The 14759-nt window shown below is 40.8% G+C and overlaps 1 protein-coding gene across 2 annotated transcripts in view; it reads left to right on the forward strand.

Moving 5' to 3' along the window:
* Nucleotides 1-549: 549 nt before the first annotated feature.
* The window catches only part of LOC126100755 (ceramide phosphoethanolamine synthase-like), a 70702-nt gene continuing 56492 nt past the window's right edge, over nt 550-14759 (forward strand). Inside the window, exons 1-4 of one of the 2 annotated variants that reach the window (XM_049911380.1) lie at nt 550-695; nt 1052-1236; nt 1424-1579; nt 6977-7335. In XM_049911380.1, coding sequence (XP_049767337.1) covers nt 1060-1236; nt 1424-1579; nt 6977-7335 — 692 coding nt within the window. In that variant the 5' untranslated portion in view covers nt 550-695; nt 1052-1059. Of the gene's footprint in view, nt 696-718; nt 892-1051; nt 1237-1423; nt 1580-6976; nt 7336-14759 lie in introns of those variants that run through there. The other variant, XM_049911379.1, reaches the window with a different exon arrangement.

A 14759-nucleotide genomic window follows, 5' to 3' on the forward strand; every position in this document is an offset into this window, starting at 1 on the left:
ATCGTGCCCTCTTCGCAAACAACAATATTAACAATTTACTATCATAAATGATAATATGCTGTATTCTGTACGTGTCTTTAATCACAATAAATGTATATCTTACCTCTACTTAAGGAAACTAAAATCTCTTTCAGTTGAACAGTCGGTTTTTTTATCAGTTATTGCGGAAACTTACTAGAGTACACTTAGAAGGATCGTAGTAACTAACCGTTCAGGACTTATTATTCCCCTCGAACTTCTATAAACTTAAGATAAAGGGCCCTAAATGTTATAACAACCGACGTCGCGAACCATTTATAGAGACGTCGGAGACTGTAGGTCCAATGTATGTGTCATTTAGTGTTTCAGGTCTGTTTCACAAAACTGCTCTTTTGTACGTATCTTATTCCTGTTATTGATGTTTTATTATTTCATTAAAAACTTAAATGGCTATCTAAGAACATATGATACAGTAGGTGTATCAAGCGCGTCACAACAGTACGACATTTGTTTACTTAATGCTTCCGCATGCCTCATCTCGGATGATAAGGAGCACAAACCTTCGCCCGCTTCAGTACGAGGTGATGGCAGTGGTGAATCACATTTAGACCGTGAGTGGTTCTGTACTGAAAACTGTAAGCGCAGTACAGTAGACCACTGGCAGCAAACCGCTACATGACACAGTTTCACTGGAGTGGAGCAGCAGTAGCTCTACGAGTACGAGGTACGAAAGGTATTAAACTTCCGGGAGCATTGAAACATAACAGAAGCGCAACAAGGTCGCGGTATATCTTTGAGACTTGAGTGTATCTTTGACGCAGCAGAAAGCAGCATGTGTCAAAATGCTGTCATTGCGCAGGAGTGCAAGATGCTGGAAATTTGGCGACATGAATTGATTCGTTCGTGTTAATGGTAACTGTATAGCAAGTGCCGTAAACAGTGATGTTATCGATAGCGACAGCTTCTCGGAAGCATTCCTTCTTGAGACAAAAATGCTCTTTGATTATCCTGTAAAGTTTATTAATTGTTTAAATGACACTTGAGTTATTTAAATTATGTTTCCTTCTGTAACAGTGAGATATGGCACCTGGCACAGTTTTGGAATGGACAGTTGACAGTGTTGCGAAGTGGTTAGAATCCCACGACCACAAAGAAATAATAGTTAAGAAATTCGTTGAGAACGAAATTGATGGCAGGGCTCTACTGCTGTTAACTGAGGAAGATATACGGCATGAAATTTTTCAGCAGTGCCCCCAGGTAACGTAGAATACCTTTTTTAATTTTGAATTATTTCACTTCGGATCTTTTTCATGTTATGATTGAACAAACTTTGTGCTGGAATTGACCAGTTGCAGTGTGGTAAAAACACCAATGTACATGATACAGTGTATAATACATTTTGTTGGCCAATATCAATGACACATTTATTATTTTACATGTTTAGCGTGTTGGCGTTTTGAAGAAGTTGATTTCAGACATCCGACGCCTACAGCTACAGAACCAACAGGCTATTATCGCTTTGGGCTATGACCCAGCTATATTCCTGCATTTTTCGTGCACTGGTTTTCTTCCAAACCAACTGTGTGTGTCCCGTGTGGAGGTAAGATATTGATACCTTCTCTATTTTCTAGTTTGTTTTAGGTCGTAGTTCGAAAACACACACAATTTAGTAGGATGTTCTTGTAGTTGTATGATCATCCATTCGTCTGCCAGAGCATTTGTTTATATTGAAATACACATACGTGAAACACTTGTATAACCCCCTCACTGTCTGAACTTCTGTATGGATAAAATATGATGAATCACTGTTGTATGAGCTCATATTTTGATTGTGTAGCTATTATGCTGATCAGCACAGACTCTAGACTAAATGAGCTGTTGTAGAATGTTATCTGTGTACAATGGACCATTTGTCACTGAGCAATTCCACACTCTGTGAAACAATGAAAATGGTCTTGAGGCAGTAAAATGTCATTAGCAAGTTGGAATATGGAGGATTCTAAAGTGTGTAGCATACATTAAAGTTTCTGAAGACACATTTTGTCAGAATTGCCTTCTGCCAGATTTTCTTTGTTAGATACAAAAGCATTAAGCCGTTCTTGTCATTTTATTCACATGTTCCCTTGTAATCCTCTTCTATTGCTGGCATCCGAGATTTAAGCAGTTGTTTCCCTACACTTATCTTCGAATATCGTTGGGAACTGGTATGTGGAATAAAGCACTTGTTTACCAAATTGTACCTGTGCTCAAACTCTAATGACTATGTCATAAATACGATGTTAAACTGTAACCTTTTTCCCCTTCCTGTTTAAGATAAATATTTAGTAACTAGTATTGTCCACATAACTTTACACTGAAGCTTGAATTGTACATGACAAGCTCTTGTCATTATGAAAAGGTTAGTGTGTCTAGCCAATCAGGAAATCTTAGAAATGATCATGTGATTTTTGTCATTTTTAACAACTGTGCTGTGTAATAGACACTGGTTCGGAAGACCAAAATATTTGGGAGCATATTGTAATATGTTTTGTAGATAGTCAGGAATGCTTGCCTCATATCAGAACAGGTTGACCTTTTCATTACAGTAGATTCTATTTGTGTTCCCAAGTCTCCTCTCTGTAAAACTTCAGAGAATGTAATAGTGAAATGTCCATAATTCCACATATTCCCTGCTTCCTCTTTCATGTGTCCCTATAACTAGATTTGTTAGCTCACATGTAACTTTCTTTAATCCATATGATAGACAGTATTCTGTACAACCAACTCAATCATTGCACACTATTTTCAAATAACTACACAAAGTTCACTGAAGCCTTGTTACTTTACATACATATTAGTATGTGTGTTCCTGTTTGGATTGTGCAGTAGTTTAAATTCTATGGCAGTCGTCCCTGGTAACAAACTTGTAAATGAATTGATTTTTTGGTTTTGTGCTCTTTTATAATTTTTGCACATTCTTGTAATTTTGATCTTATTACCTTTGTTCTACAATTAAATTTGTTTTCAATATTTACTGGGCACTTCACTTTCCACAGAACATAGATGCTAGAGGCTTGAAAAATAATACGTCATCACATTCAGTAGGCGAAAGCAAAGAATGAAGAAATGAAGGTGGAAGAAGTATATAGAGGGGCTATACAAGGGAAATGAACTTGAAGGCTATATTATAAAATGGGAAGAGGGAATATATATGTGAGATAGGATACTTTGAGAAGAGTTTGACAGAGCCCTGAAAAACCTAAATATAGAAAAAAGGCCCCTGGAGTAGATTACATTCTGTCAGGGATATTGATGTCCTTGGAAGAGCCAGCTGTGACAAAACTATCCCACATGGTGCACACTGGACTCGTACTCAGGAGGACATTGGTTCAAATCCACATCTGACCATCCTGATTTGGGTTTTCTGTGATTTCCCTAAATCCCTCCAGACAAATGCCAGGATGGTTCCTTTGAAAGGGCACAAGGGCACAGCCGATTTCCTTTCCCGTCCTGGAATCATTCCGAGCCTGTGCAGTCTCTAATGACCTCAATGTTGACAAGGCATTAAACTGTGATCTTCCTTTCTTTACTTCACCTCATGTGCAAGATTTGTGAGATAGGTGAAATACCATCAAACTTCAACAAGAGTGTAATAATTCCAATACCAAAGAAAGCAGGTACTGACATGTGTGAATACTGCCAAACTATCAATTTAATAAGTCATGGTTGTAAAATACTAAAATGAATTCTTTACAGAAGAATGGAAAGTGGTAAAAGCAAACTTCAGAGTTGGAGCATTGGAGAAATGTAGAAACATGCATGGCAATACTGATCATACAGCTCATCTCAGAAAATGGATTAAGAAAAGACAAACCTATGTTTACAGCTATTGTAGATGTGGAGAAAGCTTTCTAAAATGTTGATTGGAACACTCTTTGAAATTTGGAAGGTTGAGAAGGTAAAATACAGGGAGCGAAAGGTTATTACAACTTGTACATAAAGCAGATGGTAGTTAAGAGTCAAGGGGCATGAAAGGGAAGTCATGGTTGAGAAGGGCTGTTATTCATTCTGTACAATGAACAGGCAGTAAATGAAACCAAAGACAAATTTGGAGAAGTAATTAAAATTTATGGACAAGAAATAAAATCTTTGAGATTTGCCAGTCTGTCTGGCAGGAAAGGACTTGGAAGAGCTGTTGAACAGAATGGACAGTGTCTTGATACAAAAGAAATACGATAATCATCAAAAGTAAAGCAAGGATAATTGAATGCAGTGGATTTAGGTCAGGTAATGGTGAGGGAATTAGATAAAAAAAATGAGCCACTAGAAGTAGTGAGTGAATTGTGCTGTTTGGGCAGCAAAATAACTGATGATGGCAGAAGTAGAGAGCATGTAAAATGTAGACTGGCAATGGCAAAAAAAGGTGCTTCTGAAGAAGATAAATTTGGCATAGACTATAGATTAAAGCTTTAGGAAATCTTTTCCAAAGGTGTTTGTCTGGAGTGTAGCCCTGTATGGAAGTGAATGCGGGCAATAAACACTTCTGACAAGAAGACAGTTGAGAATTTCGAAATGTGGTGCTATAAGAGAATGCTGAAGATTAGATGATTATATCATATAACCATAAAGTTGTGACATAAGTAGACTAGATCTGGATCGATTGATAGGGGACATTTGGAGACATCAAGGGATGATCAATTAAGTGTTGGAAGGAAGTAGGAGGGGGAGAGATGCATCAAAGAGTCTTTGGGTTGAGGACCACAACAGCAGCAGTCTGTAACTCTTTCACATTAATTGGCTTAGTCTCAAGCTCATTTGTGCTGTTATTTCTTTCTGTTTGCATATAAGAGTGAAGTCTAGATCCCATGTTATTTTCAGTGGTTTATCGTAAGAATATTATCACTGTTATTGACATCTGCCATATTCCTGCCTAAGAAACCACTTATTCCTGCCTAAGAAACTACTAGAATATTTGTATATGCAAATAAGTACAAACTTTGGGTTAATGGAAACGTCCGATTACACCCATCTGCTTTGACCAATGTGGTGGAAACTCCCATATTGCGACTGACGTCATTACGTAAACATGACAACAAACACTAAAATAAATCGAAAAACCATCAAACACATATGCCTCCAAAAATATAATGAAACTAATGGGAAAAGTGGTAGAAATTGGGTTTTTTTTGGTGGGGACAAACTAAAAATACACACACGCCACTAAACCAAATGACAAAAATGATAAAATAAAATGACCACATCCTTAAAAAAATAAACTAAAAACAATATCCAATGGAATCGAACACTTCCCTTGACATACAAAAAACACAACAAACCAACAAAATTGGAATTGAACACTTTCCTCGACCTGTTATCTTTACGACATCTCCACATATAGCTGTCCCTGGTCCCAGACACCAGAACTTTAGTAACCCTCATTTCTTCACGACACACAGAACACTTCACGACTTCAGCCAACAGCTGAAGAAATTTTATTAGAGACAACGCACTGGCCCCCATCATCGCCGACAACTGAAAACTGTTGACCTAGTCAGTCATATCTGTACCTACCAAAGACATAAACAAAGCAATTTACGAGAATTGACACACAACGAACAGGGGGGGAAAAAAGAAAGAAAACTACAATGACATCGACATAACAAAACCAAAATCGTTAACTCCCTGAAAAATATTCTGCTGAAAGCACAGTCACCACCGATACCACACATGTGCAATGCTACCATGCAAGTGAACCCCATATGCCACATAACACGCTACCCATAAACACACCACCAGAGATAACCACCGACCGCAACAATATGCCACCTATAAACACGCCACACGCGCAAACTAAACCAAAAACATCACCTAACACACAACACACAAACGCACCACCAATCACATCAAAACAACACCTACAAACACGCTGCTCTCACAAACTATACTCAGTGACTTCACACACAACAGCCGCCTTACATCACGGATCAAAGCCGATGGGTGGAATTGGGCGCTTTGGTTGACCCCAAACTTTCACTTATTGTGTAAACAGTAACTAATTTTTAACTCATTTCTGTTTATTGTTTTGACAGTTGCTTTTATGATGCAAAGCTATTTCATCTCAAGATGGCTACATGCACAAAAGCTATTTAGGTTAAAGATTCAGTGTTTTTTAATTCCTACCACCATATAATTTACTATGTTTTTATAGTTAAATCAATTATTGTTGCCTAGCTTGCTTTGAACATTTTCATCTCCAACTTCCTTTAATCATCATTGGTGCAGTTAGAAGTATACAGAGAACTGCATAAATTTATTATTAAAAATAGTTGCACACTGGTACAGGATTGGAATCTAGATTTATAAAGTATTCCGGCCATAGATATTTATATAAATCCACTCGTGCATGAAAAGTTTTCCACCAAACTGGCAGTTCGCAAATTAGGATTACAGATTAATCGCCCTATTTCCCTTATTGAAAATTTTTCCCTTGTGCTTTACTCTGAGTTTCTTACAGCAGTCTCCTACCCTGTGTCTGTATTCACCTGAATGTTCTGCTCCTGCACAGTCGTAGTGTATCCCCTTCTGCAAGCTCTACATGCAGTCATCAGTCATTGACACACTCATATTTGGCAAGGAAATGTGCCAGTGTGTACAAAGAAAGCAAATCTTTGCAATCAGCTGACCGATGCTACAGCTTGGGCCTCTTGCCCAACAATGCCACACTGCTATACTATTCCTTTTACAACCTCTCCCATTCCATCCAATTTCTGTTCTTCCCTTGCATGTCGTCACCAACTACCCTAAAAGAGATAGCTATTTGACCCATTTGAATAGGAGCATAGAGATAGAACTTCCTCCTCTCCCTCCCTCCACTCTGCTTACTACAATGCTAACTGAAAGACAGGTGTACAGACAGGCATGTAATAGTGCATGTATAAAATATGTAGAAAACATGTATTCAATAAAATTGTTTATTTTAGCATAAATTTTACTTCTGTAAAAAAACTTTTACTTGCAGGGCAATGGAGACTCACTCTTGTACCTGTATGGTGGGAGCACACCCCTCGATCAGCAGCAGCAGCAGTATTCAGCAAACCACTCACCGCCACTCTCTGAGGATGGTCGTGCTACTCAACTTCAACCCGAGATATGGAAAGCCCTCATAAGCTTAGGATATTTGTTTGTTGTGACTTGGATCACATCCTTTGTGATGGTTATAGTACATGACCGTGTACCTGATATGAAGAAATATCCTCCATTGCCAGACATTTTCCTCGACAATGTTCCACATATTCCGTGGGCTTTTGGAATGTGTGAATGGACTGGAACACTTTTGCTCCTGATATGGCTCATGGTGCTGGCAATGCATAAGCACAGGTAGGAATGCTATCTAGGATTGAATGAGAGAGCTCTGTGTACTGCTACATTCATTTTGCTGCATCACTTGTGAGAATGTGATGCTCCTAACATGTATATTAATGTGGCATTTAGAGCTTTGGTGTTTTAAGAAATTTTTTAGAGGTTCGAAGGTGATTTCAATTTTTTTTTTTTTTTTTTTTGCAAAAACTTGGCAGTTCTATTGATGTAGCATATCATTTCTATGTGATGTGACTGACTAGCTGGGACAAGACCTTATGTGGACATAAAGTAATGCCATAACTGTTTAGATTGCGCTAATAAGTGCTCTCTGTGGAAAGGCAGTATCAGTGCCTAATAAGATGGGCTGCTGGATACCAAGTAGGAAACTAGTTGAATCATTCTGTGGAGCTTGTGCAAGTTTAGTATGTTCTATGCTTTGTTAAGGATGTTACGAGGATTGATATCTGTGACAGACTGCATAATGATCTTACTTCTTCCAATGTTAGTCTTGTATAAGAACCATGAGGGCAAAATTATGTACCTCCCCTCCCTCCCTCTGGGGCCTCACAACTGTTAAGCAAGTATGTGCTTGGTTACCATGGGGCTCCAGCCTTTGCAATATTACTACCCTTCCATGCTGTACGCTTGTACTTCCGATATCCCTTTCTCCCTCTCTCTCTTGCTCTCCTTTGGATACTTTTCTGTGGTGGCGACCCTGCTTGGACCTGGTTTATGATTGAGCCTCGAGCTTCCACTTCCAGCATATTCTACAGCTTTTAATAAACGCATTTTTTTTTTTTTTTTTTTAATTTACATGTCAAGTTCCGTAGGACCAAATTGAGGAGAAAATCTCAAAGGTCATGGAACGTGTCAGTACATGAACTTACAACATAAAAGTAATAACAGATAAAAATAAATGTTCATGAACCTGAAAGAAAATCAGTCCATAACTTTAAGCAAATCCTATCAGCATTACAATGAGAATCAGCTTAATTTTTCAAGGAACTCCTCGACAGAGTAGAAGGAGTGACCCATGAGGAAACTCTTCAGTTTCAATTTGAAAGCGTGTGGATTACTGCTAAGATTTTTGAATTTGAGTGGCAGCTTATTGAAAATGGATGCAGCAGTATACTGCACTCCTTTTTGCACAAGAGTTAAGGAAGTCCGGTCCAAATGGAGGTTTGATTTCTGCCGAGTATTAACCGAGTGAAAGCTGCTTATTGTTGAAAATAAACTAATATTGGTAACAAGAAACGACAATAAGGAATATACATATTGAGAGGCCAATGTCAAAATACCCAGACTTGTGAACAGAGGTCGACAAGAGGTTCGTGAACTCACGCCACTTATTGCCCGAACCGCCCGTTTCTGAGCCAAAATTATCCTTCTAGAATGGGAAGAGTTACCCCAAAACATAATACCATACGACATAAGTGAATGAAAATATGCAAAGTAGACTAATTTACATGTCGAAGTATCACTCACTTTCGATACCGTTTGAATAGTGAAAATGGCAGTATTAAGTCTTCGAACAAGATCCTGAACGTGGGCTTTCCACGACAGCTTACTATCTATCTGAACACCTAGGAATTTGAACTGTTCAGTTTCTCTAATCGTATGCCTGTTCTGTGAGATTAAAACATCGGGTTTTGTTGAATTGTGTGTTAGAAACTGTAAAAACTGAGTCTTACTGTGATTTAATGTTAGTTTATTTTCTACAAGCCATGAACTGAGGTCATGTACTGCACCACTTGAAACCGAGTCAATGTTGCACACAACATCCTTTACTACCAAGCTAGTGTCATCAGCAAACAGAAATATTTTAGAGTTACCCATAATACTAGAGGGCATATCATTTATATAAATAAGGAACAGGAGCGGCCCCAACACTGATCCCTGGGGCACCCCCCACTTGACAGTACCCCACTCAGATCCCACATCACAGCTGTTATCAACATTGTGAATAATGACCTTTTGCTGCCTGTTGCTAAAGTAAGAGGTGAACCAATTGTGAGCTACTCCCCTTATTCCATAATGATCCAACTTCTGGAGCAATATTGTGAGATCAACACAGTCAAATGCCTTTGTTAAATCAAAAAATACGCCAAGCGTTCGAAACTTTCTGTTTAGCCCATGCAGTACCTCACAGAGAAAAGAGAATATAGCATTTTCAGTTGTCAAACGACTTCTAAAACCGAACTGTAAATTTGATAGCAAATCGTGTGTTATAAAATGATCAATTAACCTCACATGCACAGCCTTTTCGATAACTTTTGCAAACACTGATGGCATAGAAATAGGTCTAAAATTATCTACATTATCCCTTTCACCCTTTTTATAAAGCAGCTTTACTACTGAGTACTTTAATTGCTCAGGAAACTGACCATTCCTAAAGGAAAAATTACAAATATGGCTAAATACAGGGCTAACATGTGCAGCACAGTACTTTAATATTCTACTAGACACTCCATCATAACCATGAGAGTCCTTAGTCTTCAGTGATTTAATTATTGACTCAATCTCCCTCTTGTCTGCATCACAGAGGAGTATTTCAGACGTCAATCTCGGAAAGGCATTTGCTAAGAAATTTATACTATTTCCTGTAGAAACTAAATTTTTATTTAATTCACCAGCAATGCTCAGAAAATGGTTGTTAAATACTGTACATATATCTGATTTATCAGTAACAGAAATATTATTACTGCGAACTGACTTTATATATCAACCTAGTGCTGCTGACCAGACACTTCCTTCACAACTGACCATGTGGCTTTAATTTGATCCTGTGAATTAGCTATTCTATTTGCATACCACATACTTTTTGCCTTGCTAATAACATTTTAAGCACCTTACAATACTGTTTGTAATGGGCCACTGTAGCTTGATTGTGACTACTTCTTACATTTTGATATAATTCCCACTTTGTTCTACATGATATCCTTATCCCACTAGTCATCCAACCGGGCTGTCCATTACTGCTAGTACTCCGTTTAGAATGTTCTAATGGAAAGCAACTCTCAAAGAGCATGAGAAATGTGTTATGGAAAGCATTGTATTTATCATCTATATTGTCGGCACTATAAACATCTTGCCACTCTTATTCCTTGACAAGTTTTGAAAAACTCTCTATTGCTGTTGGATTAACTTTCCTACGTAGTTTGTAATTAAATACGACGTTGGTTTGAGTACAAAAACCTTTTAATGTTAAAATTTGTGCATCATGGTCTGAAAGGCCATTGACCCCTTTACTAACAGAATGCCCATCTAGTAATGAAGAATGAATAAAAATATTGTCTATGACTGTGCTACTATTCCCCTGCACCCTAGTTGGAAAAAAACATGGTCTCCATTGTTGGGTTTGACCTGCCACCAATTTTCAAAATTCTCCAGAAGTGTGGATCATGCAGGGAAGGTCATCCAGTGCAGTGTGTGTGCCACTTTTGTGCCTTTCCAGCTGTGAACCCTTCCCATAAATACAGTAATACACCCAAAACCCCAACACAGTAGCCATCCTGTTGTGGGTGTCCATTTTTCCTTGGGCAAGGGGACTCCGAGCAATGGATTACTGGCCGCGTGTCTGTTCACCCACAAATGAAGTTAATGAAGTTATCACCCACAATACTTTTGTTTGTATAAGAACTGGAATGATTCCTTCATGGTGACAAAGCCCTTGTTCTATGTGGAGCACTTAGAAGATAAGTCTTAAACGCTGATGATGAGCTACGTGCAAACTTGGAGTGACAGGGTGTACACTTCATCTGTCATGTTCATATGGGGCCGAGGGACAAGAGGGTTGCTACTAGTGCCTTCGTCTTGGTCTTTGAGAGTGATTCATTGCCTGAAAAGGACAAGGTGATTGTATACTGACACAGTGTCAATGTCAAGCCCCCACACCATACTTCCATATGCGGTACTTCAACTGCTTGAAATTTGAGCACACAGCTTCATGTTGCAATCTAAAGAGATTGTAGACAAGCACTACATGTGAATGCTCTGTGTGCACCTCCCCCCATCTGTGTCAACTGTGGAAAGCACCATTCTCCCTACTCACCAGATTGCGCTGTTTTCCAGAGGAAAAAGAAAATTCTCGAGTACAAGACTCTGGACAAACACGGTTACCAAGAGGCCAAGAAGATGTAACAGTGGCTGCACCCAGCATGTCAACTAATGTCATATGCTACATCTATGACAGCGTCCCCTTTGGTATTGGTGCTCCTGACCATTACATCTCCTCAGGGCTGCACAACCATGCCTGCCCCTGTGATTGTTGGCGGCTCCCCTCTTGTTGCTTCCCCCCAAACCTATTTTGCAATCAGTGGCTTCCCATCCACCATGGACATTGGTCCCCACCTCCCAACCAGAGACAAATCACCTTCCTCTGGCTTCTCTCACCAGGAAGGGGTTGCTTGGGACATTTTCTTCTTAGGTTTCCACTGGTCTGCAAACAGGTGCCAGCCAGTGGCTGAAGAAGCCACAGGCTGCTGGTCGCAGGACATTGCCACCATCATCTCTACCTGAAACTGATGCATTAAAGACCTTGCAATTATTGAAATCCTCTAAGGAGAGGAAAGACAAGAAAAAGTCTTCTAAGGAGGAGGACATACTAGTGGCCTCCATGCCACCAGATCCCATCTGGTCCATTCCTGTGGCCGAGGTGGATATTCAGATGATCCCTGAGGACCTGGTTCGAACCACACTGCAGAACCCGGAACCTATGTGTACTGATGCCACAACCCCTCAAAAAGTAGCAACAGGTGACCCTAAGGCATAACCTGTGCCCTTGGTCCCTTCATAGCTTCAGTGTACAACATTGTTTTCCGGTGGAATTGTAGCAGTTTTCTCCAACACCTGGCTGAGCTATGAAATCTTTTAAGCACTTCTCCTGCCTTCTGCATTGACTTGGTTTTCAGCATTGTAGACTGCAGCCCTTTGTGAATACCAGAAATGATATAAGAATCATGCTGCCTATGACAGGATGTTGGGCGGAGTTTGTACATATGTTTTAGACACACTATATCGTGAACGTGTGCCTCATAATACACCTTTGGAGGCTGTGGCTATTTAGGTAAGGGCATTACAAAATATTACCATTTGCAGTGTTTACCTCCATCCTGATGATGAAGTGTCTCGGAACATACTGTTTGCACTGGTGTCTCAGCTACCCCACCTTTCCTAATCTTGGAGTATTTCAATGCTCATAACACTTGATGGGGTGGAACTATGGTCACTGGCTGCAGTAAAGACCTCAAAAATTTACTGGCGCAAGTTGACCTGGCGCAAGTTGACCTGGCGCAAGTTGACCTGGCGCAAGTTGACCTGGCGCAAGTTGACCTGGCGCAAGTTGACCTGGCGCAAGTTGACCTGGCGCAAGTTGACCTGGCGCAAGTTGACCTGGCGCAAGTTGACCTGGCGCAAGTTGACCTGGCGCAAGTTGACCTGGCGCAAGTTGACCTGGCGCAAGTTGACCTGGCGCAAGTTGACCTGGCGCAAGTTGACCTGGCGCAAGTTGACCTGGCGCAAGTTGACCTGGCGCAAGTTGACCTTTGCACCCCCACACCAGTATGGTACACAGAACCTTCTCAGTGACAGACCTTTCCATTTGTACCCTTGTCATCTCCCATCCATCCCCTGGAGGGTCCTCGATGACCTGTGTGGCATGACCCCTTCCCAAAGTTCCTGTACCTGCCTCAGTGTTGTCACTCCCCTGGATGCCTGCCCAGATGGATTCTCAACATTGCTCACAGAGATGCTTTCATCTCCGCTGTTAGCTTGGCTCCCTGCTGCATGGAGATATTGATGAGGGAGTCCAGAATAAAATTACAGCCATTCTTTCAGCAGCTGTTTCACTGATCCCCTGTTCCTCGAGCCAACCCGTATGAAAGGCAATACCTTGGAAATAACGGAGGCCATTTGAGATCACAGGCAGGCTCTCTGACATAAGTGGCACATTTTGATGTAACACCTCGTTGCCTTTAAATGGCTCCATGCTCCGATCCACCACCTAATAGAGAGACAGAAGACAATACTGCGAATGGTGCATTTCAACTATCAGACCATGAGGCTCTCCTTCGCAGGTCTGGGTTAAGATGAGATCTCTCTCTCGATACGACACCAGCAGGTGTACCTGATATTACCTCAAATGTCACTGTCTACATTGACATCGAGGCTGTTACCAAACCGTTTCCTCTGCGCTAAGCTGAAATTTCAGCATCTGAACGTTATCAATCTCCCTTTTGTGTTCTAAAACAGCAGTTGGGGCAAAAACAAGTATCTTTTACTACATGCCACCTGAAGCCATATAATACTGCATTCAGTGAGGGGGAATTCATCAGTGTCCTTGACCACAGCCCTGATACAGTCCAAGCACCTGACCGCATCCACAACCAAATGACCAAGCATCTATTGGTGGATTGTCAGCGTCAAATCCTTGCCATCTTTAAGCACATCTGGAGTGAGACTGAGTTCCCGTTACAGTGGTGAGAAAGCATTATTGTCCCAGTACTGAAACCAGGTAAGCACCTTCTAGAGAATGACGGTTACCATGCAAGAACTCTCACCAATGTTCTCTATAAGTTACTTGAATGCATGATGAGCCGGTGGCTACATTGGCTCCGTGAGTCTCGGGGTCTTCTGGTTCCATTGCAGGGTGGTTTTTGCTAAGGCTGTCACTATTGATAATCTGGTTTACTTGGAGTCTGCCATCTGAACAGTTTTTGCCCAACGACAGCACCTTATAGCTGCCTTCTTAGACATGCAAAAGGCTTATGACACCACATCCTTGCTACCTTACATGAGTGGGGTCTCCAGGGTCTGCTCTAAATTTTCATTCAGAACTTCCTGTCACACTGTAAGTTCTAGGTTTGAGTTGGTACTTCACACCTTAGCCCCCATATCCAAGAGAATAGGGTACCACAGGGCTTTGTACAAAGTGTCCCTCTCTTTCCAGTAGCTGTCAACGATCTAGTACTAGTGGCGAGGTCCCCATTATCACTCTGCTTGGGTGCCATACAAAAGGTGGAGACAAGGGCCCTCACCCATGGTTTTTGATTTTCCACCGCCAAGACTCGTTTCATGCACTTCTGTTGCCATCGTAATGTTCTTGGCTGACATGGATTCCCCATCTTTGCGAGCTTAAGCAAATGTGCTAGCTGCACCTTAGTACACTTTCCTGCCTAACACCAGCTGGGCTGCATATCACACTACCCTTCTGCAGCTTTACAAAACCCTGACACAATCCTGCCTCGATTATGGGATTCTGGCATACGGTTAGGCACCAGCATCAGCATTGCGGATACTGGATCCAGTACACCATTGCAGGATTCAACTTGCGACAGGAGCCTTTTGAACTAGCACTGTGAACAGCTCACTTGTGGAGGCTGGGGTCCTTCCATTGCGGATTAGGTGCCACCAACAACAGTTCATCAATTATGCTACCGACGTTC

Source organism: Schistocerca cancellata, chromosome 9, assembly GCF_023864275.1.
Source record: "Schistocerca cancellata isolate TAMUIC-IGC-003103 chromosome 9, iqSchCanc2.1, whole genome shotgun sequence".
NCBI classification, from domain to species: domain Eukaryota; kingdom Metazoa; phylum Arthropoda; class Insecta; order Orthoptera; family Acrididae; genus Schistocerca; species Schistocerca cancellata.